Source organism: Panthera uncia, chromosome D4 (genome assembly GCF_023721935.1).
Source record: "Panthera uncia isolate 11264 chromosome D4, Puncia_PCG_1.0, whole genome shotgun sequence".
NCBI lineage: Eukaryota > Metazoa > Chordata > Mammalia > Carnivora > Felidae > Panthera > Panthera uncia.
In genome coordinates this window covers 61,614,501-61,637,901 of record NC_064807.1, presented here as the reverse complement: position 1 = coordinate 61,637,901, position 23,401 = coordinate 61,614,501, and the positions used below count along the sequence as shown (strand labels likewise).

The window sequence follows — 23,401 nt, the reverse complement described above, 5'->3', positions numbered from 1 at the left end:
ATAGAGACAGAGCATGAACGGGGGAGGGTCAGAGAGAGAGGGAGACACAGAATCGGAAACAGGCTCCAGGCTCCGAGCCATCAGCCCAGAGCCTGACGCGGGGCTCGAACTCACAGACCGCGAGATCGTGACCTGGCTGAAGTCGGACGCTTAACCGACTGCGCCACCCAGGCGCCCCAAGACTTTCTAAGTATCTTTCAGTAGAATTTTATAGTGTGTGTGTATATTCCACATATTTAAAAAAATTTCGTCCTGGGTATTTTAGGGTTTTTAACCTCATTTTGACAGGGATCTTTTATCCCATTGATTAAGTTGGTTATTATCTGATTAGGTGAAAGCAGTGTGTGTGTGTGTGTGTGTGTGTGTGTAATATTTTTACATATTAATTCTGTTATCAACCGCAGTTTGAAACTCTTTTACCATTTCTAATTATTTGTCAGCTGATTTTCTTGGGTTTCCAATCTGTGCAGAAACAGTAGTGCATATTGGTTGAAGATGTGGGTTCTGGAACCTGACTGCCTGTGTTCGACTATTTGAGTTTTGCCACCCACTGAAGAGCTTTGTTAACTGTGGGTACAAGTTAATTCTGCCTTAGTTTTTTGAGGTATAAAACAGGCTGAATAATAGTACTTCTCCTAAGCTTCTTTAAAAAAAAATTTTTTTTAACATTCATTTTTGAGAGACAGAGTGTGAGAGAGGGAGGGGCAGAGACAGAGTGAGACACAGAATCCAAAGCAGGTTCCAGGCTCTGAGCTGTCAGCACAAAGCCCGATGTAGGGCTCAAACTCACAGACCGTGAGATCATAACCTGAGCTGAAGTCTAATGTTTAACCCACTGAGCCACCCAGGCACCCCTCTCATAAGCTTCTTATGAGGATCACTGAGATGCTTAGAACAGTGTCTGGCACGTAGTAAGTGCTCAGCAAACACGTACAAATAAGTTGATCTCTGCACATTATGTGGCCAGGCTTTTTGATACTCCCAATTTTATAGCTGAGGAATTGAGTCCCACAGAGGTCAAATGACTTGACTATGGACATTTATTAGCTCAAAAACATTGAGCCTCTTCCATGCATACAGTTCTGTGATGAGTCTACAAGGGATACCAAAGATAAATCAGACTGAATCCACTAACAAAGGATTTATAAGTCTAATTGACGCATAAGTCAGGGGCCATAAATAAAGCCATGGGAAGGCAGCAGGCATTGGGGACAAAATATGGGCTTTGGAATTTTTCTTCTGTTTTAATTTCTTGCTTTCAACTTGGTAGCATTTTTTTTTCATGTAAATGGAATTAGTTCCACTGCTATTTGAGAGTTGCTGTTTTGGTTAAATGAAATAGATGTAAGAGTCTACTACCGGACTTGGATATATAGCAGGAGCTTAATAAATGGTAGCTATAAATAGATACAGTCTAAGGTAGAAAGTGACAAATGAAGGTTCTGGGGGGAACGTTTATGTAAAAGGCCCAAGCAGTTGAGAAACAAGAGATTATTTCTGGTTGGGGGAGATGAGGGTTGGCTTTCAGAAGAGGTCCCCCCCCCTTTTTTTGTTAAGTTTATTTATTTTGAGAGAGAGAAAGAGCACAAGCCAAGGAGGGGCGGAAAGAAGGAGAGACAGAATCCCAAGCAGGCTCCATGCCATCAGCACAGAGCCCGATGTGGAGCTTGAACTCATGAATCGTGAGATCATGACCTGAGCCAAGATCAAGAGTTGGACCCATAACTGACTGAGCCACCCAGGCAGCCCAGAAGAGGTTCCTTTGGAGCTGATTCTTTTTTTTTTTTTTTTTTTTTTCTTGAGAGAGAGAGAGAGACAGAGAGAGTCTGTACATGTGCATGAGCCAGGGAGCGGCAGAGGGAGAGAGAAAGCGAGAGAATCTTTTTTTTTTTTTTTTAATTTATTTTTGGGACAGAGAGAGACAGAGCATGGACGGGGGAGGGGCAGAGAGAGAGGGAGACACAGAATCGGAAACAGGCTCCAGGCTCCGAGCCATCAGCCCAGAGCCTGACGCGGGGCTCGAACTCACGGACCGCGAGATCGTGACCTGGCTGAAGTCGGACGCTTAACCGACTGCGCCACCCAGGCGCCCAGAAAGCGAGAGAATCTTAAGCAGGCTCCACACCCAACGTGGACCCCAACTTGGGGCTCGATCTCACAACTGTGAGATCATGACCTGAGCCAAAATCAAGAGCTGCCTCTGAGCTGATTCTTGATGGTTGAGTAGACTGTGCGAGGAGAAGAATAGAGTCTGGAGAGATAGCTGAAGCTGGATTTTGAAGAATCATGGTGAAGAATTTGGACTTCATTCTATAGTCATTGGGGAATCCTAGAACAGTTCTACAGAAAAGAGTGCCATGTTCAGACCCATGCTTCAGAGCATCAGATGGATGCTGATGATGTAACACATTACCATCATTTCTGCTATCTTTCTGACAAATGGCTTTCATAGCCATTGTCTCATTTTGTCTTCACAGTGCCTCCATACATGAGATATTTTTAATTTTCCTATTTGACAGCAGCAAAATAGTCTCAGAGAGATCAAATGATTTCTTTACAAATGGACCTAATTAGCTAGTGTTGGGACCAGACCTGCACCCAGATCTTATGGCTTTGAATCTGTTGGTCTTTCTGGAAGTCATAGGCCTAGTTAGGAGGCTGTTGCTGATAGCCAGCCTGGAGGTGATGATGAGTAGCGAGGGTGAGGCAATGTAGAAAGGCATGGCTATGGGAGGGGAGGAGAGAAGAGAGGTGTACAAGAGGCCATATGGGTAGCATTGCTGGGATTTGGAAGTGACTGGCTAGGAGCGAGAAGTCAGAACATACTGGTCTTTTGGACCCAAGGTGCCTGGGGGTATGGTGGTGCCATTCATGCATGAGGGCTGACTTGGGAAACAGTCCTCTTGACCGCTTATCTCTTCAGGCTAAGCCTGGTGTACTGCTTCACATATCCCTGTGACCCCTTCAACTTAATTTTCAGAAGCTGCCATAAAATGTAACTTGTCATTGTTACTCCATTTATTCATTCTAGCCCTATTTCACGTTCATTTCTTGGTGTCTTTGTCTTTTACTATCTTTTCTGAGCCCTCCATCCCAGACATGGTAACAGGCATAGTCCAATTTACAAAATGGTTGTGTTTCAAAGTGCACTAGTAAGGCCTAGATAAGAATTCAGGAATCATTACGCCACAGTATCTGGGCTGTAATGGTGTCATTGTTTCCAGGCCACCTCACAGATGCAGGTCAGTCCACAACATCACTGGAGCATGGTCCTGAGTCGGTGATGCTGTGGGTGACTATGGAATTCTGGAAGAAGACAATCGGGGTGATAATGTAGACATGGTCCTCCTTCTGCCCCACCCCCACGATTGGGCTGGGAGTAGAGAGCTCCTTCCCTTGAACTACCAATTCAAAATCCTTTGTTTTAAGGTAAGTTATCTTAAAACCAAATCAGTAAAGTGAAATAAATTATAGGTGGCCTTGGACACCCGACCCCACTGTGCAGCAATTGGTTAAATCCTTTAAGAAGATGCTTTAAAAAGCAAACAGAACGTAGTCTTGAATGCCTACCTCCATGTGGTTGGATTTTAGGCAGACCAGTCATCTGATCATTAAAGGATCTGTTCCCACCTCCCATGGTCCAAGATGGGTGGACCAGATTGTATTATTGTTCAAGATATTTTCTTCTTTTCTTTTCTTTTCTTTTTTTTGGAGAGAGTGCATGTGCGCAAGTGAGGGAGGGACAGAGGGAGAGAGAGAGAATTCTAAACAAGCTGTACACTCAGGTTGGAGTCTGATGTGGGGCTTGATCCCACGACCCTAGGATATCAAGAGTCCGATGCTCAACCAACTGAGCCACCCAGGCACCCCTGTTCAAGGTATTTTCTGCCCCTTACTGGAGAGACATATCTTTCCCTAATCATTGGTTTCAGGCTTGGCCATATGTCTTTCGGTACCCCTTCTTGCAAGAAAATTACATAACTGTTGTGTTGAACTTAAGAGTTGTTATGTAACTTGCTCTGGTCAGTGAAATGTAGGTGGACATGATGTGTGTCATTTTTGAGCCGTAGCTTTGAGAGCCAGCTTGTGGTTCACTGTTTCTTTCTCCTCCGCCACAAAACCACCAATGTCCAGAAAAGAGGCAGTTCCATCTACCTGGGGCCTGGAGTGCAAATGACAGGGAGCAGAGTCTCAACTGATCCGTAATGGACAAGTAACATGAGCAAGAATTAAGCCTCTTTCTTATAAAACCCGGAGATTTAGGGGTCATTACTGTAGTCTCTTTTGACTCATACTGAGTATAATGATATGGCAGCCAGATGCCTTATGAGCATTTTAGAAATGTCGCCTACTCTGAACAAATTGCTAGAACCTTTCTTTTTTCATGAGGGCTTAGAAATTGGCCTGCTGCTTTTGCTTTCTATTGAACCTTCATTTTCCCTTCCTCTGCTCTGTGGGTGGAGTACATTTCCCTGCCCCATTGCTTCAGCTAGTGCATGGTGAGTGGACTTAACGTGCGGCATGCTTAAGTGAGGCTGTAAATGAACCTTCGTGTTTTGATTCTTGTGTATCTGCCATCCACCAAAAAAGCATGCCCAGATGGCTGTTTCTTCTGACACTGGACCTGGAACAAGAATTACATGAAACGACCTGATTCCGACCTGCAGTCTAGAGCTGAACCCAGCTGAACCACAGCTGTGCACAGATCCGCGAGCAAGAAATGCATGTCCTCATCGTAAGTTCTAAAGGTCTGGGCTGTTCCTCACCCCAGCTAAGAGCTTATCAATGTATGTGGGGACCATGTGTCCTCGGAAATGAGTCCTATTCCTTCCCTGAAGGTCAGGAGAAGAGCAGTCTCGCTACCATACTTTTTTAATTTATTTTTTTTTTATTTTTAATGTTTATTTATTTTTGAGAGACAGAGAGAGAGCATGAGTGGGGAGGGGCAGAGAGAGAGGGAGACACTGAATCTGAAGCAGGCTCCAGGCTCTGAGCTGTCAGCAAAGAGCCCGACGTGGGGCTCGAGCTCACGGCCCGCGGGATCATGACCTGAGCCAAAGTTGGATGCTTAACCAACTGAGATACCCAGGTGCTCCTCACTACCATATTTTTAAAGCAAGGTATTTCTGAGATGTTAGTGATTTTATTGACCCTAGAGGGGAAATTGCCTGGGTTTAAAGGTCGTCTTTATGTCAGCACCAGGTGCCTCAGTTCCTGACCCAACTGCCAGAAGGAAGAGAGAGAGAGAAAATCAGGAGCCTAGGGTGGCAAGGGAAGGATACGGCCTGAGAGCAGCAGCACAGGGTGGCTTGGATAGAACAGACATCTCCTTAATTTCGCTGGCCCCACTTTAATAACAAAATCTAAGGGAAATCATCATGCTTGCTTGATAGACAGCTTCAAGAAAGGCTTCTCCCCTTCTATCCACCTGCCACATACAAGCCTCTTTTGTACAGAAGTGTTGAAGGCAGCCACACAACCACACCAGGACCCTCAGCAAGATCCTAGAAAATAAAGCAGGAAACCACGGGCCTGGAAGGACTTGGATTTAAGAGTGTGCTGTCAATCAGTTTGTTCACTAAGTAAATACTTGTGGACTTATATACAAGCAAGTACACTTATGTATATTTCCCCACTTTTCTACACAAATGGTAGTGTGCTATACATACTTTCTGTGTCTTCTGTAACTGAAAAAATATCTTACAGTTTTTCCATATCTGTGCATAAAGAGTTTGCTTTTTGTAACTTTTTTTTTTTTGATGAGAACACTTAAGTTCTTCTCTTTTAGCAAATTTCAATTATACAATACTGTATTATCAACTGTAGTTACCAAGTTATGCATTAGATCCTCAGACCTTGTTTATCGTACTTTTTTTAAAGACCTTATTCACCTTAGGGGTCGCTGGGTGGCCCAGTTGGTTGAGCATATGACTCTTTTTTTTTTTTTTTTCGAGCATATGACTCTTGATTTTGGCTCAGGTCATGATCTCACTGTTCGTGAGTTCAGACCCCACATCGGACTCCTCGAGATTCTCTCTCTCTCTCTCTCTGCCCCTCCCCCAAAATAAATAAACTTAAAAAAAAAGACCTTGTAAGTAAAAGTTTATACCCTTTGACCAACTTCTCCCTATCCCCACACCGCACCCCTTAGCACCTGATAACCATCTTTCTTTCTTTCTTTTTTTTTTAATGTTTATTTACTTTTGAGAGAGAGAGAGAGGGAGAGACAGAGCTCAAGCAGGGGAGGGGCAGAGAGAGAGGGAGACACCAAATCTGAAGCAGGCTCCAGGCTCTGAGCTGTCAGCAAAGAGACTGATGTGGGGCTCAAACTCACGAACTATGAGATCATGACCTGAGCTGAAGTCAGATGCTTAACCGACTGAGCCACCCAGGCACCCCATGATAACCACCTTTCTATTCTGTGTTAGGTTCCACATTAGATGATACCATGCAATACTTGTCTTTCTCTGTCTTATTTCACTTAGCATAATGCCCTCCATATTCATCCATGTTGTCACGAATGGTAGGATTTCCTTTTTTTCTTTAAAGGCTGAATAATATTCCATTTCATAGATATACCACATATTCTTTATCCATTAATCCATCAGTGGACATTTGGGTTGTTTCCATATCTTGGCTATTGTGAATAACACTGCAATGCCAGATACCTCTTCAAGATAATGATTTTCTTTCCTCTGGATATATATCCAGATGTGGAATTGCTGGATCATTTGGTAGTTTATTTTTAATTTCTTGAGGAACCTCCATATTGTTTTACATAGTGGCCATACCAGTTAATGTTCCAGCCAGCAGTATACAAGGGTTCCCTTTCTTTACATCCATGCTAGCATTTGTTATCTCTTGCCTTGTTGATGGTAGACATCTCAGTAGGTGTGAGGTGATATATTATTGTGGTTTTGATTTGTTTCTATGATGATTGGTGATGTTGAGCACCTTTCCGAGCACCCTGTTGACTGTTTATATGTCTTCCTTGGAAAAATGTCTATTTAGGTCCTCCTTTGCTCAATTTTAAATAAGTGAGTTATTATTATTACTATTACTGTTGCTATTGAGTTGTATGAATTTTTATGTATTTTGAATACTAACTCCTTGTCTAATATGTGGCTTACAAATATTTTCTTCCATTTTATAAGTTGCCTTTTCATTTTATCGATGGTTTCCTTTGCTGTGTGAAGGCTTTTTAGCTTGATGTAGTCTCACTTGTTTATTTTTGCTTTTGTTGCCTGTGCTTTTGGTGATAAATCCAAAATCATTGCCAAGACCAGTGTCAAGAAGCTTATTCCTGGGGTGCCTGGCTCAGTCGGTTAAGTGTCCAACTTCGGCTCAGGTAATGATCTTACAGTTTGTGAGTTCAAGCTCTGCATCAGGCTCTCTTCTGTCAAAGAGATTGCTTCAGATCCTCTGTCCCCCTCTCTCTTCCTTCCTTGCATGCATGCTCTCTCTCTCTCTCTCTCTCTCTCTCTCTCAAAAATAAATAAACATTTTTTAAAAAGAAGCTTATTTTGGGGCGCCTGGGTGGCGCAGTCGGTTAAGCGTCCGACTTCAGCCAGGTCACGATCTCGCGGTCCGTGAGTTCGAGCCCCGCGTCAGGCTCTGGGCTGATGGCTCGGAGCCTGGAGCCTGTTTCCGATTCTGTGTCTCCCTCTCTCTCTGCCCCTCCCCCGTTCATGCTCTGTCTCTCTCTGTCCCAAAAATAAATAAAAAACGTTGAAAAAAAAAATAAAAAAATAAAATAAAAAAAAAAAAAAAAAAGAAGCTTATTTCCTATGTTTTCTTATAGGAGTTTACAGTTTCAGGCGTTCTGTTCAAGTCTTTAATGTATTTTGAATTGATTTTTGTGAGTGGTCTAAGATAGGGGTCCAGCTTTTTGCATGGCTATCCACTTTTCCCAGCACCATTTATTTATTTATTTATTTAATGTTTATTATTATTTATTCTGAGAGAGTGTGTGTGCACGTGCGCAGGGGAAGGGCAGAGAGCGAGGGAGAGAGAATCCCAAGCAGTGAAGAACCAGACACAGGGCTTGATCTCATGAACCGTGAGATCATGACCTGAGCTGAAAACATGAGTCAGATGCTCAACCAACTGAACCCCCAATTGTCCCCCAGCACCATTTATTAAAGAGATTATCCTTTACCCATTCTATACTCTTTGCTCGTTTGTCATAAATTAATTGACCATATGTGCAAAGGTTAATTCTGGGATCTCTATCCTGTTCCATTGGTCTGTATGTCTGTTTATGCCAGTACTATATCTTTTTGATACAGCTTTGTAATACAGTTTGACAACAGGAAGTGTGATGCCTCCAGCTTTATTCTTCTTGCACTAAATTGCTTTGGCTATTCAAGGTCTTTTGTAGTTCCATACTAATTTTAGGATTGTTTTTTCTATTTCTGTGGAAAATGCCATTGGAATTTTAATAGATATTGCATTGAATCTGTAGATCATTTTGGGTAATATGGACATTTTAACAATATTAATTCTTCTACTCCATGACCACAGAATATCTTTCCATTTATTTGTGTCATTTTCAGTTCTTTCAATAATGTCTTATAGTTTTCAGTATACAGATCTTTCACCTCTTTGGTTAAATTTATTCATAAGTATTTTATTCTTTGATGCTCTTGTAAATGGGGTTGTTTTCTTAATTTCTCCTTGTTAGTGTATAGATATGCCACTGATGTTTGTACATTGATCTCAGATCCTGCAACTTTACCAAGTTCATTTATTGGTTCCCACAGTTTTTTGAGTGTTGGGGGGCTATTAGAGCCAGGTGATCCAGAGGCTCATCCCTCAGGTTATTGCCACAAAAGCTGGGGCACCAGACCTATGTACAAGTGCTTTCCAGAGAGGTACTGGCGATCTGGTGTTATCATTGGAGCGGCCCATGGAAGAAGGTGGGAGAAGTGCCTATGAGCTCCCCTGGGCTCTGCACAGAATCTCAGCCAGCTCCTAGATATGTGCTAAGTTAGAAGCTGGACTCTCTGGCAGGTGCTTATAAAGTATGCACTCCAAACCTTTCCAGGGAAAAACTGGGGGATAGGCATTTTTTGCCTGCTTCCTCCATGATGAGCCCTGGAGGGGACAGAAGTGGCAAGTGCCCATGAACTCACTAAGAACCGCTTCTTTCTTTACTATGGCCCTGTTGGTCCCCTGGATGAAAGCCCAGTTGGCATTTAGAGCTAGATGTTTTGGGCGCCCATCCTTCAGGTGGGAGTCCTAAAATTTGGAGTGCTAGATATGTGTGTGCTCCAAACCCTTTACTCCTCAGAAAGAAGCTGTGAATTGGGAGTTCCCTCCAGATTGTATGGTGCTGTACTGGGGGTGGGGTTTATCGCTGGTGTGTGTTTCAGCCTTTCCTACCTGATTCAACGTGGGTATTATCTCATTTTCCCTATGTGTACGAGTTGCTCAGCTAGTTTCTGGATTTCTCTCACAGGGAATTTCTCACGGTGTAGCTGTACATTTAATGCATCCATGGAAGGAGAGAAGTGCAGGAGCCTTCTATGTTGCCATCTCGGTCTCTTCCAAGTTTGCTTACTTTTAATGGGTACTTTGTATTCCATTCTTTGGATGTACCATAATGTATTTGACTTACTCTCAACCGATGGGCACTTGGCACCATTTTGCTATTACAGATGATGCTGCAAGTCATTTCTCACATATGAGAATATATACCTAAGAAGGAACATTAGAAATGGAATTGCTGAAGGTGCCCCGGTACCACAATTGGTTAGCACACGGCACTTACACAGAAATGGAATTGCTAAGTCATTCGTGGTTTTCTTAGATAGTCCCAGATTAATTCTATAGAGGTCGTGCTGATTTATACTCCCATTAGCAAAATATATGAGTGCCAGTTTGGTAGGTCGTCCTTTGCATGGGCCAGGGACAGCTCCCCTAAGGAGATTGTACTAAAGGATGAGAAAAAGCAATCTGTATGAGGAAGCAGGGAAGGGGGTGGACTAAAATGTTCCAGGGTGAGGGAGCTGTGGGAGCAAAGGCCAGGAGTTGGGTAAAAACATAGCATAGTCAATGTTCTGAAAGATCAGTGTATCTAGAGCTTTCCTGCTAATTGGTGACATGTGGCTATTGATTACTTGAAATGTGACCAGTCTGAATTGAAATCTGCTGTAAATGTAAAAGATACACTGGATTTCAAAGACTTAGTACAAAAAAAAAAAAAGAACATAAAACACCTCATTAATAATTTGTTCATATTGGCTTCATGTATTGTGTTTAAAATATACTATTAAAATTAATTTCATCTGTTTCTTTATAATTTTTTACTCTGGCTGCTGGAAGATTTTATTGTACTTTTAAATTTTTTTTTAACATTTATTCATTTTTGAGAAACAGAGACAGAGCATGAGCGGGGGAGGGGCAGAGAGAGAAGGAGACACAGAATCCGAAGCAGGCTCCAGGCTCTGAGCTGTCACAGAGCCCAATGTGGGGCTCAAACCCACAAACCTGATCCTGAACCCACAAACCCACGATCATGACCTGAGTCAAAGTCAGACGCTTAACCAACTGAGCCACCCAGACGCCCCAAGGAAGATTTTTAAATACATGTGTGACTCGAATTATATTTCTATTGGACTATGCTAGTCTAGAATAAGAATTGGTAAACTACGAGCTGCTGGCCAGATTTAGCTTACAGCTTGTTTTTATGTGGCTGGAGCACTAAAAATAGTTTTTATATTTTTAAAGCGTTTTCAAAACGAAAAAGCCTAAGAAGACTGTGCAACAGAGATAGTATGTGGCCCACAATATCTGCAATATTTACTGTCTAGCCCTTTACAGAAAAATATTGCCAACCTCTAGTTTTGAGCAACTTGAGAAAGGGATGGTAGAACGAGATGACAGAGAAGACAGAGTAGGGCACAGTCCAGATCATACAGGGTCTTGTGGACTATGATAAGACATTTGGATTTTATTAACAGAGCAATGGAAAGCTACAGAAGGGTTCTAAGCAGGAGAGTGATATGATCAGATTTATATTTTAATGTTTATTTTATTTTTGAGAGAGAGAGAGAGAGAGCAGGGGAGGGGCAGGGGCGGGCAGAGGGTCAGAAGCAGGCCCAGTGCTGTCAGCACGGAGCCCAATGCGGGGCTCAAACTCACAATCACGAGATCATGACTGGAGCCGAAGTCGGATGCTTAACCACCTGAGTCACCCAGGCACCCCCAGATTTATATATTTAAATGATAATTGTGTGCATGTACACACACACACACACACACACAATCTTTAAACATCCCTCCCCTGGGACTTATCTGGACTAGAGTGTCACATTCTTGCTTTACCAGAAACTGTCACTGGAAGAGAGTGTTGAAGGAGTATGGATAGTGATTTCACACCAAACACAGAGCTTGCACAGTCATCATAATCACATTTTCATCTTTGCACTCATGATGTGCCAGGCATTCTCCAAGCTGCATGCCTTATCTTGTATTTTGTTCCTTCTTCTAAGTGGGTACAGCTCTCTTGGGTAATAGCAAGAGTAGGGAGGACAAGGTGAGCAGGAAGCCACTGGAATGACTCCATTCCCTAGCAGGAGTGTAAGCCCAATCCAACTTCAGTTCTTGGCTTCTACTAGGAGTGATATGAAACTGGTGAGGCCATATGGACGTGCACCTACATCATTTATTAACTCCATTGGCCTGAGCAGTTCCAGGGGGAAGCAACCAGTCTTGTGTACTCGGAACATTCACACACCAGCAGGGTTGCATAGAATGCAAACCTCTCCCTGCCATTTCCCTCTTCAGGTACTATCCGGATCTCTTCCTAGTACTGGGGTAGTCTGTCTCACCTCTGGGATCCCACAGTATAATCTGCTTCTGATGCTGACATGGGACTTCCTTGAATTACTATGTCATGGTCCTATAGAGAGAGGTGTGGTATTCTACACAACTCTAGTGGGCTGGAAGGTAACTGCTGTAATAAACGAGTCCAAAAATTATTAGTGACTAGACACAGTGGTTTACGTCTTACCTCCCACATAGCCCCCTTTAGACTGGGAGGCTGCTCCGAGATGAGCAGTGGGAGGGACCTCTGTTCTATGCAGTCATTCAGGAGCTCAGGCTCCTGCCGTCTGGTGGCTCCACCTCCTCCAGATCCACCAAACCTGTCCAGTAGGTTGGCAAATGGAGAATGAGAAAGTTGAGAAGGCACATCCACTCTCAACTACCTTGGCCCAGAAGCCACACCTATCATTGGCTCACATTTTCCTGGCAAGTCCTAGTCAACATGACCTCACCTGGAAGATGATGGACTAGGGAATGTTGTCTTTCTGTGTGCCCAGGAAGGGAGGAACACGGATATGGCAGCACTGAGCCCTGCAACACAGCCTCATGTGGTACCTGGTCAGGTACCACACAAGATAACTCACAAGCTGGGGAGTTTCTTCCAAATGTGTGCACGCTTTATTATGCTTCTGACATAAGGGGCTTAGGTTTACCGTCTAGTCTTTAGGCACTGCTTAGTTTTGCATTGCCCTTAATGCTGTAATACTGGCTTTATCCTTTTAATTTTGTTTCTTGGTATGAGTCTGTTTTCCCTCAGATCATTAGGCCTACTTATTCCCAAGGTATTACTCAACTTTCTACGTATGTATACATTTTTAAGTTTTATTTATTTAAGGAATCTCTACACCCAACATGGGGCTAAAACTCATGAGTCTGAGACCAAGAGTCACAGTCTCTTCCAACCCAGCCAGCCGGGCACCCCACATATGCATACATTTTAATGGCATTTATATTCTGCACTATTTTGCTCTGTAACACATTTAATTTCCATAGTAACTCGATAAGGTATTATTATCATCTCCATTTTAGAGGTTAGGAATCCGAGCTGTGGAGAGGTGATGTGAGTTTCCACCGGCTGAGTGGCTGAGTCGGGAGTCACACGTGTGCCTGACCTCAGGCCTACGCTCCGAGCCATCACATCACACAACATCCTTTCCACACCAGGCTGGGGGCACCTGCCACTTGCATCTGCATCACCACCTATCCCCTCTCGCCCTCATTGAAAAGCTGCTCATAGAACTTCCTTCAGACACCTCCTTCCCTCCCAAAGGCTGGGGCCCTCGAGTTCGCTTGCATCTGGAAGATACTGGTACTGGTTCCTGTGGTAGTGCTCTAAAAAATAAAATGAGAGGACTATCAGGACTAAATTGATGGGCAATTTTAAGTATAGTTGCATGAGATTAGAGAAATAAGAATGGAAGATCTTGACAAAGACACTTCAGAGAATCCCAAACAGTCCTTTTCTTATTTGGGATGCGCAGAAAAGACTGTTTTCAGAAAATTGCAATGCCTAGTCAACCAGTACTCACTACACACTTACTTTAGAATTTGCTTTAAATATGTATTTCTTCTTGCTTCTCTTGTCAAGTCTGGATTTTTTGTCCATCTTAAGAACGCATATCTCTGTAGCTGCTGAATTGAAATAATGATCTTACTAGCCTACCTGGTGATTTTCTGGTGCACTGTAAGCCTAACTAAGCATCTGTAGGCATGGCAATTTGGTTAGATACACCAAGGTTTCCTTGCTCATAGAAATAATGAAAAAATCCCAGAGACCAGGAACCAGTACAACCAAAGAATACTGTCCCGGAGAAGATCCTTCTAAGTCTCTAGTAGCTACAACCTAGGATTAGAATTTCTGGTTTGATTTGTGCTGAGTTCTGTCCCTGGGCTTTTTAAGGCCTCTTTTACCATTCTGTCCTTCCTCTTTCTTTAGGTGTCATCTGTGCTGAGGTGGGCCTGCGTTCCAGGATGGTTTGTTCTTGGGACCAGACCTGACCAGAAGTTGACCTCATGAGCACGTCAGCCCCTCCAGCTGCCATGCTCCTCCGGAGGCTGAGGCGGCTCTCCTGGGGCAGCACTGCTGTCCAGCTCTTGATCTTAACAGTGGTGACGTTCGGCTTGCTGGCCCCCCTGGCCTGTCACCGCCTTCTGCACTCTTATTTCTATCTGCGCCATTGGCATCTGAACCAAATGAGTCAAGAGTTCCTGCAGCAAAGTTTGAAAGAGGGTGAAGCTGCCCTCCACTATTTTGAGGAGCTGCCCTCTGCCAATGGCTCAGTGCCCATCGTCTGGCAGGCCACCCCCCGCCCCTGGCTGGTCATCACCATCATCACCGTCGACAGGCAACCTGGCTTCCACTACGTCTTGCAGGTGGTGTCCCAGTTCCACCGGCTTCTTCAACAGTGTGGCCCCCAGTGCGAGGGCCACCAACTCTTCCTGTGCAACGTGGAGCGTAGTGTAAGCCATTTCGATGCCAAGCTGCTGTCTAAGTACGTCCCCGTGGCCAACCGCTATGAGGGCACCGAGGATGATTATGGTGATGACCCTTCAACCAACTCATTTGAGAAGGAGAAGCAGGACTATGTCTATTGCCTGGAGTCCTCCCTGCAGACCTACAACCCAGACTACGTCCTGATGGTAGAAGATGATGCTGTTCCAGAAGAGCAGATCTTTCCAGTCCTGGAGCACCTTCTGCGGGCTCGCTTCTCCGAGTCCCACCTCAGAGATGCCCTCTATCTGAAGCTCTATCACCCCGAGAGGCTCCAGCACTACATCAACCCTGAGCCCATGCGGATCCTGGAGTGGGTCGGTGTGGGCATGTTGCTGGGGCCCCTGCTAACCTGGATATACATGCGGTTTGCCAGCCGTCCAGGGTTCAGCTGGCCTGTAATGCTCTTCTTCTCCCTATACAGCATGGGTCTCGTGGAGCTGGTGGGCCGGCACTATTTCCTGGAACTGCGACGGCTGAGTCCTTCCCTGTATAGCGTGGTCCCTGCCTCTCAGTGTTGCACCCCAGCCATGCTTTTCCCTGCCCCTGCGGCCCGCCGGACCCTCACCTACCTGTCTCAGGTGTACTGCCACAAGGGCTTTGGCAAGGATATGGCACTCTACTCACTGTTGAGGGCCAAGGGGGAGCGGGCCTACGTGGTGGAGCCCAACCTCGTGAAGCACATTGGGCTCTTCTCCAGCCTCCGGTACAACTTTCATCCCAGTCTGCTCTAGTGTTCCAAGAAATGCCTTTCTGAAATTGGCCATTCTTGGCGATTCCGATATCGAGCTCTTTCTTTGGACATGGTTGCTTGCAGTCATTTCATTGTTTAAGGTTGTTAGGGATCTAGGCACTGAGGCAGCTGAGAACATACACATCAAGAACCTTGGCTTTGGTAACTCCAGCAGGATCAGATGTTGGCCCTGAGTCGGGACCCCTCTCCCTCCACACAGCCATACTGCCTCATGCAGTCTGACCCACCCACCGAGGGGGCATTTACATACCAGTTCTATTCTCCAACTGTTTTCAGCAATGCTTTGTGATAGAGCTGGTGACTGCCAAAAATAGTGTGCATAAAGATAGGACTGTTTTAGGATTTTAAGGATAGAATTTGGTGAAAGGTGAGATCCTTTTGAATTGATTTCTTTCTTTCCAGGCATGAGAATGGACGTGTGTCCAAAGAGGCAGGACCATGTTGCTAGGTTCCATTTGTTTCTTTGACCTGGTGTAATAAAAGCCAGTAAAATCCATTGCAGGGCCTGGCGACTTGGAGACAGGTGATCACGTTTCTGTTTCCTGGTGTTTTTTCCCCCACACATCTGTAGTGTACTGCTAGTCAATACCGCTAGTGAGAACTTTAAGTCACAGCAAGATCTACAGGCACCTTCTGGATCATCAAAACCAGATTTCTTATGTTCAGTAGTGATTCAGTATTGAATATTTCTGTCATATTCTGATTCTTTGAAAATTGGACATTGCCGAATGATATAAAATGGGTGAGCTCACTAATAGTGTATCCTTTTCCCTTATTTTTCTGGCTAACCATTCACCCTCACTTTTTTCTTCTTCTGGATATCATGGTGTTAGAGAAAGAAAAAATGTAGACTGTGAAGTCAGAAGGCCTGAATTTTTATTTCAGATCTCTGCCATGCCCTAGTGACGTGAACCTGGGCAAGTTATGACCACTCTGAGTCTTAGTTTTTTCACCTGTAAAACGGGGATGGTGATACCTACCTTTTAAAGTTGCCTTGAGGATTAAATGACAGAATGTATGTAAAACACCTAGCAAGTGCTTATCCCATAGAAGGCACTTGATGAACACTAGTTCTTTTCCTAGAATAAGCATATGAAATTCAAGTGTATTTTGGATAAAGATATTAGTGATAGTGTTTAAAGTGTGCAGTAGGGCGTAGGGCTTCCACCTGGGGAGCAGTCATTCTGGACCAAACTACTAGAATAAAAGCTGACTTGGCATTGTGACTTGTGAAGAAGGTGTAGCTCAGCTTTCATCTGGCGCCTCTTCCAACCAAGCCAAAAATAATTGTTCATTTAAATGGGAAATGGTCTGAGACTCCTCTTGAGTTTATTCCAAGACTAGCATCTGAAAATTACTTTTCTCCAAAGTTCCACATAGATGTCCTCGGACGATATTTATCAAGCCAGTAGCCAACAAGTCCCTTTGTGAGGATGTGTGTCTACACTGGATTTCAAGTGTGTTGTGTGGATCATTTGTTTCGGTGCCAGGCCTTCTTTTGCTTTTTAAATTTCCGGTAAGCTTCCATTTGGAGAACCCCTCAAGAGCACTGAGGCAGTACATGGGGGTTCCACACCACATTTTGCAGGTGGACAAACCGAGACCAAGGGATACGAAACAACTTCTCTGGGTTCACACGGCTGGACAGCAGCAGAGCCAGGATGGGAACGTAGCTCCTCTGAGTTCCTGCACTTTTTTCTTAACCACATTCACTTTATAAATATCTATGTAGTCAAATTCTCTTTTGTAGAATCTGATTGTAACCTGGACTGAAAAAATGTCTCTGTAAGCTAACATGGTAGACCCTCATTGTCCCGTTGGTCTTGGGGAACAAACAGGCATAAGTATGTGTTGTGTTGTTATCGTGAGATGTTACATGTCCCTCAGGAACGTCCAAAGTGAGCAGAGCTACTAGATGACTTATCAAGATGTTCAGACTCCACTGCTAAATTCATCTTCTCTCAGTGACTGGTTTATCCCCGTGTTCAGGAACAGAACTGCCTTCAACCTACAGTTCATTAGCATTTGTTCCATTAACAAATGGATCTCCTCATGAATGTTTTGTGCCCAACGACAGGAGAGTCCAATCTAAGCTAGCCAGGCAGAAGATAGGGAATCATTGCTGGTTTATATTTCTGCTCTTTCTAATTCAGTTGTCTACCGCATGCAGACATCCCCTCCCTTGACTCCTGGATGGCTAAAGCCATTTTTGCCTTGTCTCATTTCTCTGCCTACACAAAGACACCTTCCCCCATAGATCTTAACTAGAGTCTACTGTCCTTGGACGTTTTCTGCAGATGCAGGCTCCGTTCTGCCATTTTGTCCCCACCCTCATCTAGCTCTCCCTCATACCTAGAGTCCATTTTTTGTATGTTGTCCTTCATTAGGACAGTTGACAGCTTTACACCGAAGCTGAAGTCTCATTTAATCCCAAGCAAGGGGGCTAGAGGAGAACTAAAGTCCCCTTCCCATAACAAAGGACATAGGTCATCGGGAGGATGAAGGTCTCTAACAGAACCTGCTCACCTTTCAGGGTTTAAATTATGATCAGGCCTAAGAAGCTCCCTATTGCGACTGAGTGTATTTGCATAGACATATCAGTTCCAATAAAAGCAGCTGTTCCACTGAGGCATCCTGAGAAGACTTTTGTCATTCCCTCTCATTTCTGTGGATGGATTTTCTAATGTGGTGAATAATAGAGAAAATACACACACACACACATACACATACACACACACACACGCCATTTTGGAGTCCCAAGGTAACCATTCACAATTATGGGCCATTTGCTTAAAAATCGATAACTGATTTTGTAGTATTTCTTGAGTGGAAACATTTGGACTGTGCATTCTTTTTTATTGTCATTTAAGGAAAGAAGGATAAAAAATACTACAGTACAACTGGAGAACACAAACTGAATTAATAAGATGGTAAGATTAATCTAATTTACCGTGGATACACCCCTCATTTGGTAGAATTTATTTAATTGGCAACTTAATTTCGGTAGAGAGGCATTATAATTGGAGTTGATTACTGTGGGATTTTTATATACTCCATGATGCATTGTGAGTTACAGTAACGCATGATATGAAACTGGCTAGTTTTAAGTCACATGACCATTTGGATATTTTTATCTCAACTACAATGAATTTGCTGAGAAATGCTCATTAACTGGCCCTTTTCTTTTTAGGGTGAATTTTATATTGAAAACCTTTGGGGGCCATGTCAAAGATGATTGGAAATGTGATTAAAAAGTACTTAATGTATTAGAACTGCAGTGGAAATGTGCTGTGGCTTCCAGGTCCCTCCAGTCCTTGGGTTGCAGGATTGTTATGAGTCATCACTCTGTAATGAATGGGGATTTTTTGGCTTAGAATTTAACAGATTTTCTTGATCTTTTCCCATATGATCTACACAGAAATGTGGATTAGTGAACTGATTTAAAGAAAAAAAAAAAGGCATCTCTGTTAATAGTTTGGGGTAAAAACAGGTGAAAATCCAAAGCCAAATGATGAATTTCTCAAAAAGAAACAAGGATCAGATTGTGTAAGTATGTAGGAATGGGGTAGCTTTAAGATGTTCAAGAGATGGGAGAAGACAAAGATGTAGAGTAGAGCAGAGGATCTCGCATTTGTTACCTGTTCAAGTTTATTTATTTTGAGAGAGAGAGAGAGAGAGAGAGAGAGAGAATGAGTGGGGGAGGGGCAGAGAGAGAGGGAGGGAGAGAGAGAGAGAGTCCCAAGCAGGCTCCATACTGTGTGTAGAGCTTGAATTCATGAACTGTGAGATCATGACCTGAGCTGAAGTCAGACGCTTAACTGACTGAGCCACCCAGGCACCCCTTTAAGATTTTAAGTAATCTCTACACCCAACATGGGGCTCGAACTCACAACCCTGAGATCAAGAGTTGCATGCTGCACCAACTGAGCCAGGCGCCCCTGTAATAAATTCTTCATGCGTGCATCACCATCATGAAATCGTCATAGGAACAGCCTGTGGAGAATGCATAGGAACTAAACAGTGAATGGTCAATGTTCTGGATATATAATGCATTACTTTGCTAGGGCCTGACTTCTTACTGCATTTAGAATAAAATTCAAACCTCCTATGTTAATTTCCAGGCCAGATGGAACCGTCTGATTTCATGTCTTAGTGCCACTCCCATCCTTGTTCTCCAGGTTCTAACCACACCAGCTTGCTTTCACTTGCTTGGACTTGCTACACTGTTCTTATTGTAAGGCCTTTGCATGGCCATCCTCTGTCTGGAACACTTTTCCTTTGGCTAATTCTTTCCTATAATTCAGGTCTCAACCTAATTTTAATCCCTCCCAGCAGTCTCTCCATCCTATCTAAAGCAGTCTCCCTGCTTTCCAGCCCCCAGGCCCATCTATCACTTACCCAGTTTGATTCTCTTCAAAGCTCTTGTGACCCAAAATTCCCCTTTTATTTTAGGATATTCCCCCCCACCTCCCCCCATAGGATATAAACTTCACAATATCAGGAGTCTTCTTCTTCATTTACTGCTGTAGGCCCAGATCCTAGAACAATACCTGACATATAGTAGGAAATGAATGAATGAGAGAGAGAGAGGAGAAGAAAGGCAGGCAGGAAGAAAGGGAAGAAAAGAAAAAGAAAGGGAGAAAGAGTAGAGGGATCCACAGTGGAACTGCCCACGGAAAAGAGGAATACTGGCTGAAGAGAAAAGGAACTAGGGAAGACAATTTAGGAGAGAAACAAAGAGGGGTCCAGGTAGTGAGGGTTGGTTAGGATGTACAATTCTGACCCCTGTGAAAAGAAGCTTTTTTGCATGCATTCTAGCAGAGGGAATGGCAAGTGTGAACAGGAACTTTTTAACACATAGCTGCTTTTTTTTGGTTGTTGTTACGGTTTTATTTCTAGTGTGGTGTGGGGTCCTGTGTGTTACTCTTAGGCAAAGGTTGGGATTTTTCCTTCAGGCTGCAACTGCTGAATCTTCCTGGTGTTGCCACTGGGAATCATCTAGACATGAAAACCACCCACCGTGGGTCCACAGCCTCTTCTAGGACTTTTAGGCCAACAGGCTGGAAAGAGAGTGACACAACCATCACCTCACTGTACCAATGAACCCAAGTTCTGTGGGTGAGCGGCTATGGATGATAGGAGTGGCTTTTGGCAAAACATTACACGATTTAACACAAACCAAGAATAGAGAGGTAAATCTTCCCAGAGACTAGATGTCTGGAACAAGAGACTACTTAGGAATCATTTTTCTGGTACATGACTTTTGGGGTATTTTTATTGTATCAGTGCAGCTTTGTTTAAATGTGAGTTCTTTGTAAAAGTTGAGTCCTCTGCAAAACTCATACACTGGCAACATTTTAGACAAAGAATGTACACCACCCCAGTTTGTTTTTATCCAGAAAAAGATGTAAGCTCTGGCACTGCTGTGACCCGAGGACTTGAGACCGTGGTTGCTTGTACAGTCAGGAGCCCAAACTTTTGAAACACAAGTCAACGAATCTGTGTAGATTTTTTTCTAACACCATGTTTGGGCAATTCCTTTTGTCCTTCTCAACCATACCCTTGCCAACACTAATACATCCAGTATCCGTAGCCATCTGGGGTTCATCAAATGAAGGTTGGCTTCTATTTAGCTCTCCCTGCAACGAAGTTTATGACAAAGGAGGCAGGATTCCCGGAATGTACATTTGGAGTGCTTCCCCCTCATTTGAACTAGAAGAGGTGAAAAAGCATCTAAGTTTTAAAGTTATTTAAAAAAAAAAAAAAGGAATTGTGTGTGTCTGTCACATTCAAGATCATAGTTCCTGTGTTATTCTGCAAGGAACTACATCAAAGTAATCATATGTAAATCTAAGTATAGCATTTTATCTCCATCTTAATAAATGCCTAAATCACATTAGCAATATTCATTCAAATGACTCAAGCTGTTTTCTTACTTTAAAATTTTTTTCCAGCTTTACTGAGAATAATTGATATAATCACTGTATAAGTTTAAGGCATACAGCATGCTGGTTTGATTTACATATATTGTGAAATGATAACCACATTAGGTTCAGCTAACATCCATCTTGTCATATAGGCACAATAAAAAGAAAAGAAAGAAGAAAAGAAAAAACATTTTTCTTTGTGATGATTTCTTTTTTTAATCTCGATGAAGTATTAGCTGAAGTGCCCCACGCTGTAGAAACACACTCCCATATTTGAAACAGAAAAAGCTTTGAAGAGATTAAAATCTCATTATCTTTCATTTTACCAATTAACGCCAGAGGAAGAAAATCGTTTCAGCTAAATTAACTGCTACTGTCACACTTACACATGAGTCCTCACACTAAGGCAGACACACATCAAAATTCAGAATTACATCTCATATATCATGAAGGCGTGTTGTAAATCTTGCAGGTTGGTTTCAGTGCATAGACAGTTGTGGCATAAGGACGCATTTAGCTGCAAATAACAGAATCCAGTCTCCCAGGGCCTCACGCAATGATGTTTAATTTTCTCACCTAAAAAGAAGCCTGGAGAAGGCAGGCTTAGCAGTGCAATAGTCTCATTGAGGACCCAGATTCTTGTCTGTCCTTCTGGTCCTCCATCTTTTGCCACCTAATGGCTACTGCAGCTTCAGATATTAAGTCCTCACAAGGCTACATTCAAAGGTGGAAAGGACTGGGGTAAAAAAACTTCCTTCTTTGAAGTTCTGTTTCTTTTCCAGAAAGAAAAATTTCAGGAAGTCTCCCTGAGACCTCTCCTTTTGCATTGGCCAGATACCGGCCAGGCTTGCTCTTAGACCAATCCCAGGCAAAGGGAGATGGGACAAGCCCAATCCCAGTTCACTCCCTCACAGCTTGGGTGGTGGCTTATCTTTCTTGACCTCAAGTGCTCTCTGCCCATCACTCAAACAAAATAGGGCTTTTGTTACCCAGAAAGACATATATGGATAACTCAGAGGCAAAATGTGAACAGTGACTGTCCTGTTTCTGGAGGAAGTGGCCAAGACTTTTAATATTCTTCCTACTTTTGCCCCTTTATATAATATTTAGAAGTTGAAGCAACATGGAGATTTATTTTATTAAGATTTATTTAACTGTATAGTTACAGAGTTATGTCATAGGAGCCTTTCAAAAAAGATGCTGCTACAAGACTAATTGTCTTGGAGTGTCAAAAGCTTTGAGAGGCTTAGCTTGTCAGATTCCTATAGGCCCATAAGACTGCATTTTCTTTCCAACATGATGTCAGGACATCTGAGTGGTTGACCATGAAGCACCACGTAAACAATAAGATCATTGTTGCCAGCTTCAAGGAAATACAGGTAGTCAAACTCAAATTGGACAAGGGAGATTGACCGTTTGGCAACTGAAGATCATGCTTTCTACCTATTGTTGAACTGTTCTGAATTATTGATTTGGGGCACACAAAGAGCTTTTAATTTTTTCCAAGTTCATAATTTTGGAAAGTGGTCACATGAATTTTGATACATAGTATGAACTGTGCAGTGAATTTCTAAAACTGGCAAATCGTAATATGGCTCCATTAGAAAGTATTTTCCTGTCTGTATTCAGTTTCAAGAGACAACTATGAAGTTGAAATCAAATTACGTTCACCAAGAAAACATGGCATTCCTAGAAGTTTAGAGGTAAGTCTCATGAACTTTAGAGGTTAGACATGAACTCTAGGGAGGTCCTGACATTTCTAGCAATTTGAGCAATGCTTGGCAGTGTACTCTTTAAGAAAGGAATAAAGGTGAAGAATTACAGTCAGTTCTAGAATTTCAAGCTCTCCTCAACAAAAGATAACCCAAAACTCAATCGATAAATACCTAAAGACACCTAGTCTCACCAGCCTGTGAGTACAAATGAAGTCATGTTAATAGTAAATAATGCACAGTTTCCTTTGTTGACAGACCCTTCCCCACCCCATAAAAGTCTCACTCAGATATTTCTTGAGAATCTCCAAAAAGGTACCTTGCACATATGTGTCACATAGCAATTTGCCAGCCACAATTATCACACAGCATCCATCTTGTGTTTCCTCTCCTGCCTGCACAGTGCCCCATACTGCCTGCAAAGTAACTCTAAAGGGCCTTTCTCTTTCCCCTGCTATGCTAGCCTGTGCCAGGCTTTCTATTTGTAATGCTAACCCAACTGTCAGTCCCGGAAGCTAGGTGAGACTTGGCCACACCAAGAACAAATACTACTGTCTCAGGGGCTTACCATAACAAAGGTTTATTTCTCACTGTCATAAAACCTAATACATAAAGATCTGGACAACCCTTTAGGGCAACTATTTTCCATATAGAAAGTCAACAATTTAGGCTGAGAATGGTTTCACAG

General features: G+C 43.1%; 1 protein-coding gene across 1 annotated transcript in view; it reads left to right on the top strand.

The window, feature by feature from the left end:
* The window catches only part of PGAP4 (post-GPI attachment to proteins GalNAc transferase 4), a 26,994-nt gene extending 5,803 nt beyond the window's left edge, over positions 1 to 21,191 (top strand). Inside the window, exon 2 of the mRNA XM_049635330.1 lies at positions 13,766 to 21,191. Coding sequence (XP_049491287.1) covers positions 13,843 to 15,054 — 1,212 coding nt within the window. The 5' untranslated portion in view covers positions 13,766 to 13,842 and the 3' untranslated portion in view covers positions 15,055 to 21,191. The remainder of the gene's footprint in view (positions 1 to 13,765) is intronic.
* Positions 21,192 to 23,401: the final 2,210 nt, after the last annotated feature.